At 23.9% G+C, this 21,025-nt stretch overlaps 1 protein-coding gene across 4 annotated transcripts; it reads right to left on the minus strand.

Annotated features, from left to right (window-relative positions):
* Nucleotides 1–330: 330 nt before the first annotated feature.
* LOC112690515 lies at nt 331–17,058 on the minus strand. Of its 4 annotated transcripts, none has more exons than XM_025564538.1 (19): nt 16,828–17,058; nt 15,599–15,784; nt 15,060–15,383; nt 14,854–14,992; nt 14,043–14,213; nt 11,819–12,165; nt 11,300–11,342; nt 10,750–10,940; nt 10,523–10,682; nt 9,082–9,259; nt 8,670–8,808; nt 7,771–7,933; nt 7,543–7,655; nt 6,157–6,342; nt 2,505–2,692; nt 2,279–2,423; nt 1,092–1,307; nt 959–1,032; nt 331–602 (listed from the first exon to the last, which is right to left on the minus strand). In XM_025564538.1, exons 2-19 carry the CDS (start codon nt 15,770–15,772, stop codon nt 476–478), a joined length of 3,078 nt encoding a protein of 1,025 aa, XP_025420323.1. In that variant the 5' UTR covers nt 15,773–15,784; nt 16,828–17,058; the 3' UTR covers nt 331–475. The 4 variants fall into 4 exon arrangements, with proteins under 4 accessions (XP_025420323.1, XP_025420324.1, XP_025420325.1 ...); XM_025564539.1 differs by lacking the exon at nt 16,828–17,058 and adding an exon at nt 16,693–16,775; XM_025564540.1 differs by lacking the exon at nt 16,828–17,058 and adding an exon at nt 16,466–16,486.
* Nucleotides 17,059–21,025: the final 3,967 nt, after the last annotated feature.

Here is a 21,025-nt window from a genome sequence, read left to right on the forward strand (position 1 = left end):
CTAGCTAAATTATAAATTAAATACTATATATCCATACAAAAAACTGAATCATACATTTTTAAACCATTAAGTAGTTTTTAAATCTTAATAGTATAACCTATAACACTAAATTTTGTTAGCAAAATAATACAAATTTAAATCAACACTAAATTACAGAAATGGTTAGTCAATTTCGATAAATAAATAAAATTAAAGTTCTAGGAGTAAGAGCTTTAATTTTGAAGCCACAAAATTACCATGCTGCCAAACAGTTTATTAATATTAGTGTTACTTAGGGTATTGATAAATTATTCTAAATAAAAATTAAATACATATTATAAAACTAAAAACATAAAACATTACAATTATATATACATACACTACCACATACACACATATTGATCAACAACAAATATTACATACTATTTACTTAAGTTGTCATACTTACGAGGCTATTATTATTATCATTATTATTTTTATTATTTAGTTAACCATATTAATATTCTTCTTGTTCATTAGTTTTAGATTGACATTCATCATTTATTGTATCATCTAGTACTCTAGTAATCGACCTTCTAACGGATTCTCTCAATTTATTTTGGTATGCTACCATTGCATTAGAACTATAAATAATATTAAAAAATATACATTAAACTATTATTAGTTTTGTTTTTTTTTTTTTTGAGTTTTTAAAAATTATTGAATACTATTTATTAATTAAATTAGCTTAATAGATACAAACGAATAAATATAAATATATCATATTAAATTAAAAATATAATATAATTGCATTTTGGTTATGTCACATAAGACTGAAAACAAATATCACATGATATGTACTCATGTATATCTGCAAGTACTTATAAGCAATGTCTATCAACCTTTAAAAACGCAAATAACTTTTAAAACATCTTTAATTTAAAAAAAAAATTATCGAGAGAATGAATATTTAAAAATATATTATGCAATTATTACTTACCACTCTGTATTAACATTAAGCTTAATTTTGTTTGTTTTTACATACAATGTTACATAATTTTTGTGAAATGCGCCCTAAAATAAAATTCAAATTGAAAACAGATAAATAAAAATCAAATTAATTTTTCAATTACTTCAATTTTAGGTTTATGAAAGTGAGCTTCGAGCGTTTTATTATCAATCATCATGGCAAACTTTTCATTTATTTCTCTATCAAAACGAATTCTATTATCATTTTCGTACAAACTGCAAAATATTGCTTGAACAGGTAATAAACCAAAACTTCTTTCCAACAGACGAATTTTAGCTCTAGAAATTATTTCAATTGATCCATAATCAATATAAAACACCTGGAAAAAAAATTAAATGTAAAATAGATTTTTTTAGTATTTATTTTTACAATAAATGTGAAATATAATTTTAAAATAAATTATGTTGCAGTATTGTTATACCATTTCCATCTAAATATTCATAATAAATGAAAACATATAAATATTATAATATAAGGAATACAAAAAATATTATAATCAACTAAAAAATGACTGTACTGATAGTCATGGATATAACTGTAAGAAATGCAAGTAACATATCCGTATACCTTAATAAGTATACAACAATATAATGTCTGTAAATATGTTATACTTTATATATATAGGATAATCAGAATTGCATGTGATTTGTGATATATTTCTCATATAAATATGCAAAATACAAAAATATCTATAATTGTACTATAATATACATGTAATTGTATAAAAAAGTTTCCCCTTCCGTGGATAATCAAGAATACACAGTAGATATAAATATGTTTATTTCAAAAGTTTGGTAATTGGATTAATATAAAATCATCATGTAATAATCACAATACCTATATAATCTCATAAAGTAGAGGAAAATTAAATGTTATATGAAACATAAGTTTTTTATGCTATATTTTTACAGCAATCATTTTTTTCTTATTTCAAAATTGTATTATTCTACATAACATTATATCATATGTTACATTTTGTGTAATTAAAACTGTACTTTTAGAATAAGTGTATATTTCATTATACAGTAATTATAATCTATATTATTATTTAAAATAGTTAACCATAATAAGAGGAAACATAGTTATTATAATTGAAATCTAAAATAAATAGATAATGATACTATTGTTTTTTGTTTCATAAAACTTAACAAATGAATTATAATTATGAAAATTATATTATCACATGAAATTTTAAACTACCTATCTGTATAGATAATATTAATTTTATTTATAAATGTATGTGTAAATACGTGAATGCATAATAAAATTAATTCTGTAGACTGTATTTACTTTTACATGATCTTCATCAACATAATTCATGACTTTAATTCTATGCCACTGTTGGGTATCTTCAAAATATGCAACACAAGCCAATCCAGGGATTATTAATTCTGGCATTACTGTGTATTTGTATTCGTTATTATTATAAAATATTCTAAATTTAAATACATTATTAAACTTTGAAATCGTATAAAATAAATTTTACTATATACAATATATAAAAGATAAAACTTACTGCAAACGGTCCATGAAACTATTTAAGTTATCAACACTTCGAGCTAAGTGGAGGTAAAAGTAATTTGGTCCATAAATTTCAGCAGCATAAACTTTATGAATCTTTTTTAAACCTAGATCTAGTTTAGGATACACGAATCTTCCACCATACACGTCATTGCCAGAATAATTTAGTAGAAAATCCTGGACCTAGATTAAACAAGAATTCTTATAGTAATATAATTTAATACATGGAGAATTGTGACTAAGTGGCATAAGACCACAGAGTATAATAGAAATGACAGCTATTTAAAACGATTTTTGTTTATATGATAAAATATGATGCTGCGGTCACGGTGTAACATTAATAGGATGCGATGAGCTTAATAACGATATAATAACACTACGGCCTTATAAGAAATGTAAACACTTCTGATTGATGGCACAAGTTTGTCTCAGAGATTCGTGCTCATAGTGTATATATTATGATCTAAGATTAAGTAGATGTGTTTAAATTATGGCTTTAGATAATATTATCTATAGCCATGGTTTAAACCCAGTTACCAACTGTTTCGTTTAGATAAGAAGAGTACGTATTACTTCGGTACGCGGTCTTACCGTAGCGTAGTGACAAAAAAATTTTAACAATGTCCGTGACATATCGAGAAGATATAATTATAATCTACATCACGGAGGAGTCATTAATTATTACCAATAAAAAAAAATAAAAAATATAATCCAAGAAAACCCCAATAAACTGAAACTATAAATAATTATTCATAGTCTAAAGCCATAGAATACATGAAATCAGAATGGTCACTTGCATAAGTAAACAAGATTCAGCCGCCAGATCTATGGAGTCGTAATTTCTTATTACCTAATAAGTAATAAGAGTGATAACATTAATTCAATAGTAATTGTATTAAAAACATTGAACGCAATTCATTGTTTTCATACATATTGTTTATTAAATTACATAATATATAATATATACACAGTTGGGACTCCATAAAAATGGTCAAATGATTTTTGAACTTACTCGTGTTATCTGCGTAAAATCTTACTAATGACCATTCTGATTTTGTTTCGGACTTCTCATATTCTTTGACAAGAAGGTAATGTTGGTGTAATGTCCATAAGCATGCGCACGGGTAGTCAGTGTAGACACTTAACTACTCTGTGAACCTTCCCTTTATCATTAAAATATTCAATATTACCACAATAATAAATAACATAATTATGTTCAACCACTTCGAAATATCCGTAAATGGTAAACACATGAATAGGGTGTTTCAAAAAGAACGCAGGATTTAAATCTGCAATAAATTAAATTTATCTTTTTTCAAAAATAAAAATATATCATTCTTTTCAGGAAAAGTTATGGTATTAATAGTGAAAAACAATATCGGGTATATGACCCTCCTTACTAGCCCTACAGGCGATTATTCTTTTCCTACAATTTACCATCATTGGATAACACATTGCCCCATCAAGTTCGTTGAAGACACGACAAATTTCTTGTTCCAAGACATTTCAAACTTTGTTCGAATAAACTCGCAACTTAATCCATCCCTATAAGAAAAAATCACACGGCGTCAAATCGGAAGATCGAGGTGAGTAGCTTTGACCAAGCAACGAGATTAGAGATTAGTCTGTCTGGAAACATTTCACGCAGCAGAGGATTTTTTATTTTGAAGTGTAACAAGTTACAACCAAATATTTTTGATGTTCATTTGATCCAAATAAGGACAAAGAAAGTTACTGAGCTCAGTAGGTATTCTTGTATGGTTAAAACAAGACAGCAAAACGTATTACACTTCAAGAGAAATAATCCCTCCACTGCGTGAGAAGTTCCCAGACAAACTAATCTCGTTGGGTGGCCAAAGCTATTGGTGGCCCACATCGATTTTACTACATGATGCCATGTGATTTTTTCTTATAGGGATGCACTAAGTTACGAGTTTACCAGAAAAAAGTTCAAAATGTCTCGGAACTTAAACAAGAAATTCGTCGTGTCCTAAACGAACTTGATGGGGCAATGTGTTAACCAGTGATGGTAAATTTTATGGAAAGAATAATTGCCTGTAGGAATAATAGAGTCATATGCCCGATATTGTTTTTCACTGTTAACACTTTAACTTTTCCTGAAGAGAATGATATATTTGCTATATTTTTTTAAAAGAAATAAATTTAATTTGTAGCAGATTTAAGTCCTGCGTTGGTCTTTTTTTTTTTAAAAAAAAAAATAGCTAAACTGTAAACGGATTTTTTCAATATGTTGTCTATAACAATCAATCTTCAAACGATTCCCGCTTATAACAAATACTATTTCAAAAATGAATGATTATTTCACATTAGACCTCTCACAAATTATTGATTGCTTTTATTATTATGAGTAATATGATTATAAAGAATCAATCTTTTACTGGAATCAAAAAATAAAAATAAAACCAAATTTTATGTTTCAAATGTAAAATTAGCCTTTCGTAAAATCAATATAGTGAAATAGAATTATCTAATCACTTTACGATACTTATGCATCAAACAATTTTTATTATTAAATCAAGTTTAAGTTAGCAATAAAGCTGGTGCAAAGACAAATTACATCAAATGGCCAAATGTTTAAAACCGTAAAAACCAATAGGATGCCATTATTATAGAACTGACGTGATCAGGAAAATTCCACTGTCAAAACACTGGCCATCGATCATATCTTTTTTATAATAATACAAATGTTAATATAATTTGTAATTGCGTTAAATTTTAGTAAAAAGCAATTCATTTTTTTTATTGATTATGATATTAAATTAATATTTAAAATAATACAATTAAGAAATAAGTTATAACTAGTTATAATTTATGGAATATTGATACCAGGTCTTTTAAAAACCTGTAGACACGGTAAGACTAGGGTGTAATTATTTTATTTTCATGTCTAGATCAAGCAAGATAATGTGGCTGCGTAAAAAAAAAAATACAGTCGCTAGTTCGAACGTAGCAACTGGCGGTTTCACTTTCTGGAGGGGATAACCACGCAGAAAATAAACTGCCCACGTCTCCTTACTCAAAATATATATCCAACAAATAAAAATCCACTATCACACCAACACATAAAATAATAAATATACAAGTAAATAAAAAAAATTAAAAAATGAGTAATAGTGATATTTTAATAAATATTTTTTAATTTAATTTATTAATTATTTATTATTTATTATTATTTATTATTTAAATGGGTATTTAAGAAAAAACAAAAATAATTAACCATAATATTAAATATGTTAAACAAATTTTCAATTATTAAAAAAATATATTCTTTCTCAATAAGAAATTCAATAATAGCAAATCAAAAATTGAAATCCCATTGAAAAACATGTTGAGTATTACAAATTTATTACATGTTATTTATATTAAACCAAATAAATTTGTTCATACTTATATTTTTTAAATTTAAACCTTATTTCCATTTAAATCAAGTTATAATAAGGATGACCAATAAAAATATAACTATTCAAGACCTCCAAGTATAAAGAACTGAACTCAAGAACTGAAAATCAAGTGTTAATATATTTTATTTTATTATGTATTTATATTAGGATAGAATTTTATTTTTATTCACAAAATATCACATATATTTATGATTGTACGCGAAATTTCCATACAATGATACCTACTGGTAATACAGGAGGAGTTATTCCAGGCTCCTCTTCATCATTATTTTCAATAGGTATGTATGCATAAGGATTTATTGTATACACAATATTGTTTTCAATTTTGACCATTTTGTTCAACGATTCAAACATATGTCTTTCGGAAGAGTAACCATATTTTAATGGTTCATATAATCGGCCAAACTTTGACTAAAATTAAATAATAAATAATTAAAATATTGAACTAGTTAAAAAGCATATATTTGTATTATATATAATTATACAACTAGCTAAACAATCCATATTCATCCAAGAATCCAACATTAAATGTTTTAAAATAAATTTTATTTTTATAAGTACCCATCAATTAATATATAGAATTTGATAGGCAGATAAGTATTCCGAAGATAAAATAAATGTAGGATAAACATCTATATAATAATTGATTAGTGTATATTACATAACATATATTGCTTGGTAGAATTAATCTTTGATAATATATAATATAGTACATTCTAAAAAATAAACTACGTTTTTAAGTCTGTTATATTATTTTTTTTAAAGGTTATTATATTGATAATAAGTATTACTTGCTGTAAAAAAATATATTAAAAATCAATATATGTATGGAATTTTTTTATCTTTCTCTAACCAACAAATTAATAAAATGCTATGTTTAAAACTTTGGAAGACAAAATACTAAAATACAGCTTTATGAAAATAAATAAGAACATTTTTAAAAATGTCATAAAAATGGTACATCAAACAACTATATCCCTAAAAAAAAACCTAACCATTAAAAAAGGTGTTAACCAAGAATACTTAGGCAAGTGTTCATAATAATTATTTGAAACAAACTCAGAAAATGCTAAATGATTTTTTGTCAGAATAAAGACTTATTCTTTTATAAATAAAGCAACTATCAAAGTTAACAATTAGTAATATTCAGTATTATCAGTAATGACTAGTCATTCATTATTGACTTAAGCTAATTCAGATAGGCAAGAGTAGGCATTACCTAAATACTATATACAATGATTAAAATTTATTATTTATATAAGAAATATTAAATTTATTAAAAAAAAAATTTAAAAATTTAAAAATAGATATAAATAAATATATGTTTTATATTTAATGATATTTGATTATTGATATACATCTGTCACAATTTATAAAGTTAAATTATAATTTGACTCTAAAATACACAATTTATGAAAATTAATTTTGTATTTTATTTATCAAAGATAAAAAATAAGATATTAGTAATAAGTTCCATGATTGATAATTAGATACTAGATTAGGAAACATTAATAAATGACAATGACTAAACATATCAGTCAAATACAGTAATATACACTAATTGCCCACATTGATGGTAATTATTCAAGAATAAAAATAAGTATACATTACACAGTATAAAAACTTCAGTTCATGAAATTTAATACCATTTTGATGATTATCAAATAATATAGAAAGGTTTTTCAATATAGACTTTGGTATATTTTTATAATATTGAAATGGATCTGAAAAAAATAAAATTTTAATGATTAAAATAAAATAAATATAATATATAAATATATAAATCATAATGGTAAATGAAATTAAACATATTATTAAGTATAGTAGTGTAATACAAACCATGACATTCTATTTTCAATTCCTTTCGCCTACTAGCATTATAAAGATAATATTCGCCACATTCAGTCACATAAACATAAAATACAGATGGTAAATTGTAAGCCATATCTCTCATACTTTTGAATCCATACTCAGAATAGGTAAAATAAGTTTTATACTCTTTCTATAATATAAGGTACAACAATTAATTTTTATTATTATTACAAGATATAAACATATTATTTTAAATAATTCTATAAGATTCAATAAAGATCCAGATTTAAATAATTTCAATAACTATTTATAAGTATATATAATTTTCTCTCTAAAAAGTTTATAAAGAATATTAAACTTTTTATTTAAATTTATTTTTTATTTTATTTTAAGATAATTTTATACCATATTATGTATAAAAAAAAAAAAAAAAATTAAAAAGAAGTAACAATAAAAAAAATTCAATATTTTTTATTTTCAATTATTTTAATTTTTATTAAATATCGTGTTTGAGAAGCAACCTTAAAAAAAATTAATTCTATGTTTAAAATCAATGTTTCAAATAAAATTAAAAAAAAATTGAAGCATAAGTCATAAAAATACCAAAATGTATTTAATAGTCTATTATATTAATACAAAATGTAATATGTTAAAAAAAAATAAATAAATATTTATCACCATTTAGTTTATTAGTGACAAGATTATAATAATTATTTAAAATATATATTCTATATCTAATATGTATAACATTAGTCTAATGTTATACACATTAACTAATTAACATTAACTAATTGACTAATGTCTATAACTAATGTTATTAATAAATATATTTCATATATAAATACAGATTTATAAATAGTAGATATGTCTACTATTATACTGGTCTTTAAGTTAACAAATATTGTTTTATAATATGTTATACTTACACCATAAACCTCCATAAATGCATCACATAATATACCATTCTTGTATTTATTTAATAGAGAACGCATTCTATTTTTCATTGAATCTAAAATCAATTCAGAGTCTCGTATTTCAATACAAGAATCTGATGAATCCAAAAAACTAAAATTTAAAAATAAAATGAAGTACAAAGTTTAAAGAATGTTAAATACCAGTTAATATTTAGTATTTAGTATTGATCAATGTGTCAACATATAGGACACTGTACCTAGTAGAAAATATAATATTATAATGAAAATTCTTTTATTCTTATTCCATCTAGGAATTTGAATTTTTCAAAAAAATTATATAAGAAACAAAAGTAGTTTTCATTGCACATTTATTAACTATAAAGTTTTTTAAATAAATAAAATTAAAAAGTTAATTACTACTTACTATCTATTAACAACATTTTCATTTATTTTCTGATGACTAATATTTTCTGTGACTAGTTCCAAAGCATTTTCATTCATTTTTTGATGATTGATATTGTCTGTGGTTTGTTCCAAAGCATTTTCATTTTGAATTAAATTAGTCATTTTTGAATTTTTATTATTATTATACATAAAGTATGCTAAAATATAAATAACATAATAAATTGTGCAGCTAAAATTATGTTCATAAGTCTAATTAGTATAAATTATATACAATTATATAATATGATATATTTTTATATTAACTATATATTTCAAAATGTACAATTGTGGTTATCATGATCAGGAATACTACTTATATTTATTCCTTATTTAAAATTAAAATTAATTTTATGTTTAAAAGAATTGCTTAGGACATTATAGAAAAAATAGACAGTATATGAATCATGAACACCAGGAAAATGTATAAATAAAAAATGAAAGAATATCAAATTAGCAATCAAAAACTATGCTGATACTTCATCAACAATTGAGAACAATAATCTAAAAAAAAACGTAGATTGGCATAAAAGCAATAAAACTTAAAAATGAAAATAAACAGTATAAGAACAAAAACACAAGAAGAGAACAATAAAAATATTACCAACTAAGGTATTAGCTTAACAAAGAAGCCAGGAAATCCAAAGAATGAGTGGAATAGTAATGTGGAAAAATTGATGACCTTTTAAAAGTTAACAAATTAGTACTACAAGGGCCACAAATTGCCGAAAAAAGAAAAGAAAATTGTAATAAATCAGGAATAAAAATGGCTAATCAGTTGATGACAAAAAAATAATACATTGGTATCTGAAAAACTTTATGACGGAGAACAACTGGATAAATTGATGAAACATAAAAAAGAAACGAACTAACATATTTTAAGATTAGAATTTTCTAAAGCACTTAATGAATTACATCACAGACAAATTATTCTTATATATATGTTTACGTATTTATAAATTTGCGTTCAGTGATTCAAATGTAGTGAAGTTAGCTTTAATATTAGAGTAAACTGATCTATAATGAAACTTTAAGGGAAGAACATTATTTGTGTTTTGTTGGTCAGTTTTTTCCGATATTTAAATTTTTTAGCGAGTTATGAGTATGTAAAATATAACATTTAAAAAACATCATAGCTTGCTAAAAATTAATATATTGGAAAAAACCGACCAACAAAACACATATAATGTTCTTCCCTTAAAGTTTGATTATAGGTCAGAGTTTACTCTAATATTAAAGCTAACATCACTATATTTGAATCACTGAACGCAAATTTGCTGTTGTACGTATGTCAGTCGGATACAACACATGAGAGTGTGACATCCTTTTAATAAGTCTATAAATTTAAAGTAAGTTTTATAAAATGAATACACGTATAACTTATTACAAAATACAATTTTTTTCTTTCATAATTATGAACTTACACGCATTGATAAAATTTTGCCTGATAGTATTTTTCTGTTTGGGTTCCATATGTTCCATTGGTTCCATAGGTTCCATAGGTTTCATAGATTTCATAGGTTCCGTAGGTTTCATGGGTTTCGCTATCTTAATAATACTATTTGTTGAGTATGGATTATCTAACTGTAAAACATAACATACTTTAATATTACAACTGTGTATTGAAAGAATGAAATTATAATAAATTTACTAAGAATAAAGCTGGATAGAGACGAAAAAAGTCCATTGATGATCTACAAGAAAATTTTTGAATTGGAAAACTAGAGCCATATTTTTGTTCATAATTCTTCAACGCTTGATTAATTGTAATTGGTGTTTGGGAAAACTCGATAACAGAAGTTATAGCTTTCTTATAATATTCTTTATCCATAATCAATGAATCTGGAATTATAAATGAAAATATAGTTAAATTGATCTTAATATAAAATATAAATACAAAAGAAATTGTTTAATATGTTATGACATATTTTTATTATTAAATATAACTGACCAAATTTGAGATATAAGTATAAAATAACATTATTAATTAATAGACTAGTTAACGCTATAAAGTTTTTTCTCTCTAAGCTAGTCACAATTAGATTTTGGTTTTTAATATTTTCACCATTTTTTACGCTTTCAACATATCATTATAGCATATATAATTTTAAATATGTTTATTAATATTATATTAAACAATTTCTAGTGAATTTAAATTTAAAATAATATCATTAAAGGTAAAATTAAGTTTTATTACTAACGTTTTTTATCTTTATTGACTTTTACTTCAGCTTTGAACCCAATCTATAACAATAACAAACAATTATAAACATATATAAAACTAAAAAAAATTTTAATAACATACAATAAGTAAACTATAATTTAGTTTAACTATTATCAACAAAAAAATAAAAAATAAATTACTGTAATTTGAGATTCATATTCATAAAGAATATTTTAAAATTTGAAAAATTACAAAATTGATTATTATTAAATATTGATAGTTTTTAGAAAATTACTATCAATTTTAGTATATATCCAAGCAGATTTAATAACTTTATAATTTGATACCTTTAAGTAATAATTTTATTTTTTTGCTCTACATTAAAAACTCAATGAACCAAAAAAATTAGAGGCGGAGTAATAAACAAAAAAAACCTAATTTTAAAATTATTTATGTTGTAATTTAAATTTTTTTTATTATAATATAGTAATATATAGTAATAATTTATATAAAAGTAATATACATGTATAATAATAATAATAATAATAATACTTGCATTTGAAACAGTAAGGTTATTTGCTATTTTAGGTATTTTAATTTTTTCTTGAGCTATAAAGGTGTTATTAGTTTTTGATTGCTGATTATCTACAGTTTCTTCAGTCATTTTATTTGAACTTTCCTTTTTTCCTTGAGCTATAAAAGTATTATCAGTTTTTGATTGTTGATTATCTACAGTTTCTTCAGTCGTTTTATTTGAACTTTCCTTTTTTCCTTGAGCTATTAAGGTGTTATCAGTTTTTGATTGTTGATTATCTACAGTCTTTTTAGTCAACTCATTTGAACTTTCCTTTTTTCTTTGAGCTATAAAGGTGTTATCAGTTTTTGATTGTTGATAATCTACAGCTACAAAACATATAAAATATATAATGTCGATAAAATAGCTTTACGTAAAAATTATAAACCAAGAAACATAAACATCAATTCCTATATAGTACGTCAACAATAATATAAATTATGATATGGATCATATGGATTAAGAGAAACATTGATGCTGAAGGATTGCATGAAAAGTTTAAACTGATTTATTATTTTTCTATATCTTCATGATACCAATCCATTAGTGAGGTTAGACATTGTTTTATAATTGAGTTTATTTTTACTTATTTTTTGTATTATTCAATTTTTTTTTTTTATATATATATTTTACGGAAATAATAAGTCTTTTATAGTTTAATTATAAATGAATAAGGAAAAAAATTTATTAATATTTTTTCTTTAAATTCTTATAAATTTATTAAATGTTATATAAAATATAAAAAATAAAAATTATAAAATATAAAAATGGTAAATATTAATTAATATTTATTTATTTTTACATTATACACCATTTGACTGCAATTTCTAACATATAATTTTAGTATTTTCTCAAATTGTAACATAATTGTAACTTACAATAGCTAGATAGTATATATTGTATAAAACGGACCCTCGGTATTTTGGTCGTAGATGCTTAACCGACCATGACTCTAATTCACATATTAAACAAGCGAAATTATCAAGAAGAAACACAATGTATAGTCAATATGTTTACAGATTTTCGTATCTGTATAAGAAAATTGTTTTTTTTTTCTGTTGCTAAATTACGGTAAATTGCTTATATAATGGAAATTATATTATGTTATGATAAATACCATATATATATATATTTAAATCATAAGTGATAAATATAAAGTAATACAAAATTATATTAATAGTATATTATATAATATATATAATCATATGCAAGTTAAACTTCCGCGAAAAACTTATTTCATAAACATTTTTACAAAGCATTTATAAACACTAATATAATTTTAAATTAATTAGGAAATCAACAATGTATAGTAAATGAATCCCTATAATATAAAATAAAACAAATGATTCAAGGGATTTGTAGACAATTGTTATGATACAGTTGCAGAAATTAGGAAACATAAGAGTATACTCAAAAAAAATTCAAATTTTCATTGATTGTCAATAGTCTATAGTCAAGCAATATAAGTCTTTGGCACAACTTTTTGTATATTTTAACATTAAAAACCTATATTCAAAAATTACAGAAAATATTACAAATTATTGTTAAATTATAATTATTCTAAAATATTTTAGAACACAAGATTATATCATTTAAAAAACGAATAAATAAAAACTCCCTATTTCCAATGAAGTGTATAATATTTAAATACATAGTTATTTAATTGCATATTTTTAGTACATTTAGTATATTATTATTTATACATTTAATTATTTTAATAATTGCCAGTCTACAGCTTTTGTCATTAATTTTTAATGTATCTAAAAACATTTTCTATTTTAAATTAAAATTTATAATATCCAATACAATTTGATATAAAAGATAATTGGTAACATTCAAAAGCAATATTAATTCATTAAATTTAAAAATTAATTTTGCCGGTTAAACTTAAAGACATATTTGATAGATATATTTGAAAGATATACTTCATATAATTACCTAAAGTTTATTTTATTATTTTTTTTTTTTTTTACTAAATACTATTTAAAAAAATGTTATGAAAAATAGTTAAAAGTACAGTCTATGATCAATTTCTAGCTGGCACTATATAAATTAATTTATTTTAAATTATTTTTAAATTTATTAATCTTTTAGTTCATTTTTATAAATAAGACTATTTACAGGAAAAAAAAATTATATACTTCTTATATTGCCCTTTGTTAAATTAAAAATTGTATTTAATAATTATTATTAAATAAATATTTACCTAAATTGTCAAAATATTCAGTTTCTGAAAAAATATCAACTTCAATGCCATAATCATCCATTGCAAGTTCTTCATCTTCATTAGTGATATTTTGCATGACACTTTTAAATTTTGGTTCTATACGGTTATTTTTTTTTAATGAATCAGTAGGAAATATTTCATATGAAGAATCTTAAAATTAAATATATTTCAAGAATAAATATTTATAAATACACACATACATATAGCGACTAAAAATATTTATTTTCTTAAAAGAAAATTTCAATTTGTATTATAAAAAATTACTTTAAAATTACTTTTAAAGTTAATTTTTCATAACTATTATTTCAAAATAATTTATTGTCATTATAGAACTATATAATGTAAGATAATCAATACATAAAATTATATTAATGGTACATGATATTTATTTACTTCAATAAAATAAAGATTCATAACATTATCCAAAAGATGAATAATGTTATAGCATAAATTAATCGATGATTGTAGAAACGTGACGAGTTATATATTTTATGAAAATGAGATATTAGTTAAAACCTAAACTGGTCATATGTTTCTATGCGTTAATGTAAAAACACATGATTAGTATATTTTTTTTAACAAATATCTCAATTTCATAAAATATGTAACTTCTGACTTTCCAGCAATTATTGATTTAAATATTATAATTACCTAATTTTTTAATAATATTTATAGTAGTCAATATATATAATTTACATTATTTAGTTATTTTTGTCATTATTAAATTGTTAACACTATCTGTAAATACATATATGGGGCAGAAAAAATTATTATAGTCAAAATAATATACTTTTAAGGTGTACGCCACTCTTATCAATGTAGATAAAATACTTCAACATATTTATGGCTTCTTCAATATTATGTGAATTTAATAGTTTATAGTCTGGATGATTAATGAGATTATTTTTTAGTACTCTAATGCTTACATTCTAAAATAAATGATCAATAATATACAGCTGTTATCACATTTAACAGGATAATTAATTTAATATTTACCTGCACATTTTTACATAGATTTTCAATGCTTTTCTGAAGTTGATTTGTAACATATCCTTTTTTTTTTGAATGAACTGGTTCCATTTTTTTTACAAAATCATATCCACGAAAAGCATTACACTCGTTGGTATGATTTTCATAATTATTTGAATTAACATATGAATTATTTAAGGCTACATTTTCTCTCAGTCCAGGACAATATTTTCTAGGATAACGTTTTTTTTTTTTATTTACCTTTTGATTCATAACTAGTTGTCTAAGATGTAATGTTTTTTCATCAATAACAAGTTTTACAAAAGAATTCAAGGATGGATGTGGTGGCACCTAAAATTATATGTATGATTAATGATAAATATGTTGATAACAGTATCAAGGTGATTTTAATTAATAGTATATTTTTAATATACTAAAAATATGCTCTATAATAATATTCTTATTGTATATTATTATTATTTTATTCAAGAACAAATTTATAAAATTAAATATATTTAATATAATAAAAGTAAAATTAATGAAATTATAAAAATATAAAAACTTACTTTCAAAATATCGTTCATATTTTTAATTACATCTAAAACATTATTGAACCCTAATTTTTTATATGGTAAATGTTGACCTTCTAAAGCAACATAATCATCCAATAATTGTGATATTGTACAATTACCAGGATAACTAACTAAAATGCTACGTACAATAGTTTTCACATCATCCATTGTTATATATTCCTAAAAGAAAAAAGAAAATGTATATTCTGCATAAGCTATTTTTTATTAACTTTTTTGTGATAAATTATAATATAATTTTCTATAAACAAAACATTTCTGCATAGCATAAAACATGAATAAAATAAATGCTTAATAAATAATATTTTACACAGATAAAGTACAAATTATTTATGAATTTATTTCTATTTTGTTATAATAACTTTAAATGATTGTTTTAATAAATTACGAAAAAATATGAACATAACTAAACAATGTGACTATTTTCACATTGAAAAGACTCCACACCCGCATGTGTTATCTTCGTTTAACATATGTACAACATAGTAAATTTATGTTCAGTGATTCAAATGTAGTGAAGTTAGCCTTAATATTAGAGTAAACTGACCTAGGTATAATCAAACTTCAAGAGAAGACCATTGTATCTATGTATTGTTGGTTGGTTTTTTCTGATATTTTAATTTTTAAGCGTGTTATGATAATGTAAAATCGTACAGTTAAAAAAACTTCATACCTCGCTTTTAACATTGATAGTTATAGCGGATTAAAGAAAGTAATGACCTATATATATTTTATTTTAGTCTTTGTAAAATAATTTTAAATACATTAATATTGACAAGTTTTGCTAAAAAATGATTACTACTTTTAGTAGCACTTATATTTGTAGACATTTTTTTCCTTTACCTTTTAGCTATAATTGATTACAAAATGCATAGGGATACATCTACCAAGCAAAATACTATGTCCAGTTTCTCAATAGTAATCTATAATTTTAAATCTCATTAAAGAATAAACCATTAGCAATAAAGTCTAAAATAAAATGAAAGTAAACAAAAATTAGCTGTTGATTTTAATGAGAAAGAGAATAGTTTGAACAGCTATATATAAAAAATATAAATTATCTTACGAACATTTGCTGTACACCAAAGACGTTAGTTGATTAACTTCATAAGACAATAATAGGCAAGAACATGAAATAGTGTTGAGTTACTATTATTATTCTAATTAAAGTATGGAGATTTAAAATAGCATACATAAATACACACCTTGTATATAATATTGACATTTTATTTTGTGTCAGACATTTATGAAATATTTAAATAATTTATGATATTTATGAAATATAAATGTTTTAATTATTGCAAACATAAAACAAACACACGTAGCGCAGGAAAAGATCGAAAAATACTAACGTGCCAGCGAACTGGAAAAAATACAATTAACTGAATGGCAATCGCGAAACGAATTGTCGGTTTAATCACTCGCTAAGCGGTGCCCATAAGTGATAATACAAATAGTTTACTCCATGATGACGTTTACGAATGTAATTAAGACTTCTTATCGCTTTTACACCGAATTCGTTCGGACCGAAACGACAAAATGTACCTATAATACTGCGATCATAAGAAATCAGAGTAATTATTATTTATTATTCAATGCGTGCGTTCCGCTTGGACTCTTAAAAGCACAGTCACAGTCATGCTCTTGCTTAGGGATGGCAACGGTATATCAAAAGTATACATACATGAAATCGATTAAAAATATTATTTGAACTTTCGCAGTAAACCGTGAACTACGTAATTCTTAGAATTGTATTATCGTTTCGTGATGTCGGGTGACCCGTATTATTGGTTATCGCCTTATTATCTTTCTTCGAATACAAGTTATTGTCAACTAATTACTATAGCAAAGGCCGACGATATAAAGTATATACTGTGTACAGTGTACAGTACACTCGAAGTACCTGCGACGATTTTATTTTTTGCTGAATAATTAAGAATTTAAGTAGATATCCTAAGATTTTTTTACTAAAAAATTACCATTTATGTAAGGTATTAAGATGTATTATAATCAGGTATGAATTCGTAATGAAACTATGTTAATATTTGTTGAGATAAAGTATTGCCAGGAGTCAGGAAACCTCCCAAAAAAAAATCTCAAAATACGCCACTGATCACCGCATACCTCATGAGCAAAGAAATTGAATGGGCAGTTCACGTTTAGAGGTCAAATAAAATTCTAAAGAAAGCTCTGGAGGGGGAAATTTAATGGAAAAAGATCTAGGGATCACCTTAGACAATGCTGGATAGGCAGGATTAATGAAGATCTAAATAAGTACACACAAGGTTTAACAATAGAAGACAGCTTTGATAGAGAAAGTTAGAAAAAAAATAGTGGAGGCAGCGAAAGTCTTTAAAGGACCGTACAAGCTATGGAAGAAGAATATCGACATTTTTTTAATAAAATCATCGATATTTGATGTATTATTAATATTTGTTAACAACATTTTTTTCAGTTACAAAACTGAAAATTAAATATTAGGTAACAATAATTCAACAAAGCATTTTTTTTTTTAACTGTCATTTTTATCTTAACTTAATCTTGAATTTCACCATTATTTTTAATTGTGAATTCCGATATTTCTCATTGAGTGATTGTAAGTATGTCAATGTTTTTTCAGTTTTATGTTTTGGCAAATAACGTACCTACGAGTATGTTATAAACCTATTATAATCTATAGACACTAAGTCGGAAAGGAATGGGTATAAGGTGGATTGTTAACACTTGGATTTTTTTTCGTTAATTGGGTCTGAGATAAGGTTAATTTTAATATAAATTAATAATTTAATTTCAGTAGTAATTTTGAGGCATGTCTGATTAAGACAGAGAAGAAAATATCAGTGACACATTGATATTATGTTATGTATTAAATATGAAATTATACCAATATATCAAAGCCAAATATCGATATTTGATAATATCAACATATCAAGCCCATGCCTATTTAATTAAATAATTTTTCTTGGTACAAATATTAATAAAATAATATAATAATATAAATACATAAAATACTGGATAGAACTGAAAAAAAAAAAATTACAAAATAATAGTTTTACATTTTTACCTGGGTATATATTTCCAATTTTTTGTAAGTATAAAATTAGATTCTTGTGTATTTTGAAGTTATTATAATTGTTGACTAATGATTCATTTCTAGATTTATCTTTATTGACCATAGGATTATAAATATTGTTTATAATAGAATTTATTATTATCAACATTTGATATTGTGTTTAACTCTTTATCCAGACTTATATGTATTTTCTCGGAAATATTTGTCTAGCATGGGTTCATCTGTTCCTTCAGAAAGACTATATCAAAGGCTAGTTTAACACTTTCTAATTCAAGGAATAGACTTTCAGATAAGAGATCCAGTAATTTACTTTTTAAACTCCATTGATAACGATCTTTAGTTTAATTTTATTTCATATTTTTTGCATTTAATTTTATATGATATTTTAAGAATTACATTTTTTTAAAAGAAAGGAATACATTTATTTTCATTATAATTTTCTATACATACGTTCATAGGCATATCTAGGGGCTTGGGGGGGGGGCATAGCCCCCTCCAGTGCGAATATTAGCCCCCCCCCCCCAGAATTATTTGTATTATTTTTGCTCATTTCGTCGAGTAGTCTTATTTTCATTTAGTTTAGTTTTTTTTTTTTTTTATTATTATTATTATTGTTGTTTTTGCAGCGCCCCCCCCCCCCAATATATTTGATCACCCTACGCCTATGCATACGTACACAGTAGTATATAAAAATTAAAATTATAATTTATTTATATTGTTCGGGTTTTAACATTTTTATAATTTTGTTAAATATTCATGTTTTGATTTATCAATTGATCTCAATTAGTAATAATCAAGAATCGACTATGAATTACAGCCTACGGGCTGACAGTTATAAGTTTATAACCTATATGCGAGTCTATAAACCTTTTTTAGTTTTAGAAAAATATGTCCAATATACAGGTATGTCCATAAAATAGCAATTGATAATTTGAATGATCGCGGGTTAGTTACTCGTATTATGACTCTAAACAAATACTGTTTATCATATTTGTCTCTTCGTCGGAAATAATAGCAGTGCCCATCACCGTATTCCGTGGGGGGGAGGTTTTTCGGATTCAACTCCCCCCCCCCCCCCCCCATGAAATTGTATTGAAAAACATTTATATTGACTTTCTTTGATAATCGTGAAAAAAAAATATATTCTTATCTATATATTTTTTTTGCTTTTGTAGTCAAAAATAGAATACAATTGTAGTAAATATAATATGTGATGTTATCGTTATCCAGGTTTATGGGCGCAGCAATGAATTAATGTTTCGTGACAAATTTAATTTCGTTATTTTTAGTACCTATTCTTTGTATTTTGTTAGTGTATCTAAAACGTCGATAATATTTAATTCTAACTCTGGTAGACGGGCGTATTATTTCTTAAATTTTGATTCCATTCATCGGCGAACAAGGAACTTGTGAAAAACCTATTGATAATTAATTCCAAATAAGTAAGTTTTTTTACTACTATTTTCTACTTATGATTAAAATTTTATTTTATTAGAATAAAATCATAATTTATTTATTTTAAAACAGTTTTAATACTGAGCCATAGATTTCACTAAGTTAATATAATATGAATAATATAAGTGGGTAAAATTGAATATTTTTTTATTTGATGATTAAAATTGTTTTCAATAAATTATTTTTAAGTATAATTTTCTATAGAACGAGTACACAATCTATACCAATCTGAGATTTAATCCATAATTTTATAATATTTATTTAAAACAGATAACTAAGTCGAGAACTTTAAATATTTAGGATCATTTGGACAAAAGGTCGGGGTTTGGCATGGATGTAAAACATAGAATTAAGGACAGTTGGATAAAATGGTTATAAGCGTTTTATGCGATAAGAGAATTCCAATATGGCTGAAAAGTAAAATGTACAGGAGTATAATGAGACCAACTATGCTATATGGTTCGGAGTGTTGGGTAATTGACAAGAAAATAGAACAGAGTATGAGTGTTGTGGAAATGAAAATGTTTAGATTGACGAATGGAGTAACAAAAGATGATAGAATAAGGAACGAATATGTAAGAGGTGGTAATGGTGTAGCATTGATAGTAGACAAGATGAGATAATATTTTTTCTCATCTTGTCTACTAGAGTTAGTTTGGGCATGCGATAAGGCAGAGCAATGGCGAATCCAGGAGGGGACACAGGGGCACGTGCCCCTCCTGTCAAGTGGGATCTAAAAAAAATGACGGGGAAAATTTTTATATTTTTATAGTTTTCATAAATGTTTTATTTGAATAATTTTTTTTACGTACACTATAATTTAAATAATTTGAACTTGACATTAATAAATATCTTATTATAACTCTATGGTATTT

The sequence above is a fragment of the Sipha flava genome, unplaced genomic scaffold (genome assembly GCF_003268045.1).
Source record: "Sipha flava isolate LNK unplaced genomic scaffold, YSA_version1 50903_pilon_pilon, whole genome shotgun sequence".
In the NCBI taxonomy this organism is placed as follows: Eukaryota; Metazoa; Arthropoda; class Insecta; order Hemiptera; family Aphididae; genus Sipha; species Sipha flava.

What these genes read in the sequence shown, in the direction of transcription:
- LOC112690515 (XM_025564538.1), bottom strand. Translation starts at nt 15,772, where the DNA reads ATGGATGATGTGAAAACTATTGTACGTAGCATTTTAGTTAGTTATCCT. An exon ending in GCAAAATTTTATCAATGCGT is followed by an intron (nt 9,260 to 10,522) that starts GTAAGTTCATAA and finishes TTTATATTTTAG; the next exon opens with CATACTTTATGTATAATAAT. An exon ending in AACTGAAGTTTTTATACTGT is followed by an intron (nt 6,343 to 7,542) that starts GTAATGTATACT and finishes ATTTAATTTTAG; the next exon opens with TCAAAGTTTGGCCGATTATA.